The sequence below is a fragment of the Plectropomus leopardus genome, unplaced genomic scaffold (genome assembly GCF_008729295.1).
Source record: "Plectropomus leopardus isolate mb unplaced genomic scaffold, YSFRI_Pleo_2.0 unplaced_scaffold25805, whole genome shotgun sequence".
Lineage (NCBI taxonomy): Eukaryota > Metazoa > Chordata > Actinopteri > Perciformes > Serranidae > Plectropomus > Plectropomus leopardus.
In genome coordinates, this window is record NW_024628052.1 from 1 (window position 1) to 4,191 (window position 4,191).

The 4,191-nt window shown below is 48.5% G+C and overlaps 1 protein-coding gene across 1 annotated transcript; it reads right to left on the minus strand.

Moving 5' to 3' along the window:
* Positions 1 to 611: 611 nt before the first annotated feature.
* On the minus strand, positions 612 to 2,199 carry LOC121966762 (cell surface glycoprotein 1-like). Its single transcript, XM_042516828.1, has 2 exons — positions 2,050 to 2,199; positions 612 to 1,678 (listed from the first exon to the last, which is right to left on the minus strand). Exons 1-2 carry the CDS (start codon positions 2,078 to 2,080, stop codon positions 636 to 638), a joined length of 1,074 nt encoding a protein of 357 aa, XP_042372762.1. The 5' UTR covers positions 2,081 to 2,199; the 3' UTR covers positions 612 to 635.
* Positions 2,200 to 4,191: the final 1,992 nt, after the last annotated feature.

The window sequence follows — 4,191 nt, forward strand, 5'->3', positions numbered from 1 at the left end:
TGAATAAAAAAAAATAAATAAATAAAAACAATATAAAACTAGAAATAGCAAATGAAACTCAAAGTGAGTTCAGCTTGTTTCCAGGACCAGAACACGGCCGTCCTGGAGGTCAAAGGTCAGAGCTGTTTCTGCTCCAACAAGAAGAAAAAGAGGAAACAGCTTTTTATTCTTCTTCTCTGACTTCCTGTGTGGACGCTGCAGGAAACGATGCATAGCTCTGGGCTTTTATTTTGTAGCTCTGAAATCTGACTCAGAGACACACGGCAACCAATCAGATCCCAGATCAGATTCCAGATCAGATCCCGGGTCAGATCCCGGATCAGATCCCGGGTCATCACATGGTTCATATGTGATGTTTAGGTTTGTGATGTTTACATTTACAGTTGTCCTAAAATGTCCTAAAATCCAAGACATGTCCTAAAGTCCTAGAAATTTCCTAAATTGCTTTAAATCCTAGAAATGTCCTAAAATCCTTGAAATGTCCTACAATCTAAGAATTTTAGGCCCCTGGCCCCCTGTCATTTGTAAAAGTGGTCCCCAGGTAAAGCAGGTTTAGAGTCTCTGGATTAAAGGTTTTGTTTTTTATATGGAGACAATCGGACTGTGTGGACGTGGACTCTGAACCGGGACAGAAGTTAAGAGAGGTCATTTATAACAGCACAGACTGACAGCAGATGTGTTACCTGTGAGGGGGGCGGAGCCACTGCAGGTGCAGGTGCAGGTGCAGGTGCAGGTACAGGTACAGGTACAGGTACAGGTGCCGGCGGTGCTCCAGGACTCACTCCTCCTCCCACCAGGGCCTCCAGGTCCAGGTTCAGGTCCTGGATGGATTCGTAGATGTGGTTCGAATCTTCCTCCTTCAGTGAATCCACCTCGCCGCCGCTCTCCTCCACGCTCTCCTCCTCCTCCTCCTCCTCCTCCTCGGGCTCTGGCTCTATCGGGGACTCCTGGTTGTCACGACGAGCTGAAGATGGTGAGGACGCACCGTGGTGGTCACTGTGTGGGGGGACCACTGGTGTCTCCACAGGGATGGGCTGGGTGTGGGGCCGGGATGTGGACAGGGGGTCTGCTGGACTGAAACTGGGCACTCGAGGTTTGTCTGAGTCCCTGTGGTCGTCCAGGAGCCCTGACGGCTGCTTCCTACTCGCAGCGTCATCAGCCATGTTTGTAGTCCCACTGGGCGCTGTAGTTCTGTGGTTTGGGGGATCAGGAGGGGGGTTACTGGGATGGCGGGGTACCACCAAAGTGGACAGGTCATGAAAGTCCAGCGGGACGCCGAATGTGGACATGCGGTTCTCGGTCTTGCGGTGTCCGGTGGAGGCGTCCGGTCTGAGCCGGATCATTACCTCATCCCCCGCTTTGGTCCTGGGCTCCTCCAGAGTCTTTGGGACGGGGACAGGGACGGGGACGGGAACAGGGACAGGTGTCGCCGCAGGGAGCAGCAGTGGTTCAGGACTGGGTGGGTCGAAGTCCAGAGGTGAGGGGACGTCCGGCGGCAGCTCCTTGACGTACTTGGCGGGGATGTAAAAGGGCTTGGAGCCGCCGTCGCTGCGGACCTGCCACCAGTGGTCGTTGGTCTTCGCCAGCAGGACATAGCGCTCGTTGGGTTTGATGGTGACCAGCGCACCGTCCCGACCCTGGTACTCATACTGAAACTCCACCAGAACCAGACCCAGACCTGCAGGACCCAAAGCAGAAAGAGACTCACTCTGAGAACAGGTTTAGTCCTTTTAGTATCCATTCGGTGCCAGATTGGAGGATCCCCCACACCCCCCAACAGAGGTCCTAGCTAAGACCCTAATGTCCTAAAACCTTAGTAATGTCCTCAAATCCTAGGAATGTCCTAAAATTTTAGAAATGTTCTAAAATCATAGGAACATCCTACAGTCCTAAAAAACATCCAAAAATCCTACAAATGTCCTAAAGTCCTGGAGAAGCCTTAAAACAATAAAAATGTCCTAAAGTCCCTGGACCCTGGTCCTCATTCTGAGACTCCAGTGGATTCGGACTCAGGCCTGCAGAGGAGATCACAGTGAACGCAGGACTCACCTCGGCCGAGCAGAGAGGAGGTCGTTGCCATGGTATACGGTCCCTGGGCTCCTCAGGCCCCGCCCCTCTCAGGTAGACGGGCAGCTGAGCGTGAAGGTGAGGGGTCAAAGGTCACACCTGATCATCAGGTCCCTGAAAGAGACAAAAGTCCGATCAGATCAGACCTGCTGTCCAATGTCCTCTTTGTCTCCGCCGACTACCATGATGTCTCTATGTTTAGAGACTATCAGCGGTGGAAGGTTACCAAGTACATTTACTCTAGTACTCTACTTAAGTATTTTCTTTTCTTTCTACTTCTTTATTTCAGGTACCTTTTTTGTGTATTTTTTTCTTCTTCTTTTTGGCCTTTTTCTTTATATACTTCAGAATAGATTATATATACATACATGCATACACACACACACACACACACACACACACACACACATATATCTCCTTTCCTTTATATACTTTTTATTTTGGTCTCTCAGTTCTCAGATCAGTTCTGAATCTCTGATCGACAGACGGACTCTGATCCATCAAAAAAATTCATCTGAAGCAGAATTATCTGCTGAAGCTGCAGTGAAACACGGTTAATACGGTCCCATTTTTAGTGAGGAACACACACACACACACACACACACACACACACACACACACACACATACACAGACACACACACACACACACACCCACACACACACACAAACTCACACACACTCACACACACACACACACACACACAGAACAATGGCAGGAGGCTGATCTCAGGCCTGCTCTGTTTAGAGAGGGAAGTGTCTGCTCTTCCTGTCTGCTATAAGCCCCACCCACACTGAAATGTAGACTCCACCCCTTGATGACATCACACATTGGTGTGTGTGTGTGTGTGTGTGTGTGTGTGTGTTTCCCGTCTGTGTGCAGGAACAACACTGCAGATGATTCACTGTTTAAGTTTTTCATCCTCATGTTTCTTTTGATCAGAACGATGATCAATAACTGATCACTAAATATGATCTGATGATGTCATCACGTCTGCTGCTTCATTCAGAGTTTAACTTTCACAGGTGGACCCAAAATACCGAACCGAAAAAGCACCAAAACTTCATTACATTTACTCGAATACTGAAGGACGGGTGAATCCAGCAGCTCCCAATCAAAGGGAGGACGGACCGTGGAGGGGACAGACCGTGGAGGGGACGGACCCTGGAGGGGACAGACCGTGGCCGGGACAGACCGTGGACGGGACGGTGTGAGGTTCTGACAGCGTGTTCTGTGTGCGATGCAACGCAGGAAAATTAAAAAGCAGCAGTTAGCAGCTAACTCGAAGAAGAGCGACCGTAAATGTCGCAGATTGTTTGAAAATTCAACGATAATTTCAGTTTTCGCAGTTTCTGGCGGATAAAAGGGCTAATTTTGGTGATTTTTAATTTTGCCTTCCAAACCCGCAGGAAGTTTGGAAGGCAAGTTATCTTTAAATTCAAATAATTTTTGAAAAATATTTATTTTAATGTTTTATTTATGCACATTTCATGCTTGTCTGTCTTGCTTTTACTGATTTAATTTATTCTTTATGTTTTACTGACTTTAACTGACTTTGTTTTTGTCTCTGTTAATGTTTGACTTTTATGTCACAGTGATTTGTCCCTGTGCTGCTGCTGCAGGGATCAATAAAGTTTTACTGAAGTGAACTGAATGTGCTGCAGACTGCCGGCCCTTTAAGAGCCTCCACACAGGTAAACAAACCTGCTCTGACACACACACACACACACACACACACACACACACACCTGGAACACACCTGAGGCAGTGTGTGTGTGACAGAGCGAGAGGCTGATACACTGGAATGCAGCTGGCCTCTCAGACACACCCACACACACATACACACACACAAACACACACAAACACACACACACACACACACACCCAGGACTGGAGTGTGTGAGAAAATAAACTGTCAATCATCAAACTGAGGTCGCCACGCCCTGTCGACCAATCAGAGGAAAGAATCTCTGTCACTGATCCACAGACATCATGTGACATCACAGACCCAGCAGCCAATCAGAAGGGGATCAACCTTTACCCTGAGCGAGGGGTGTGGTGTCACACACACACACACACACACACACACACACACACACACACACACACACACACAGGAGCAGA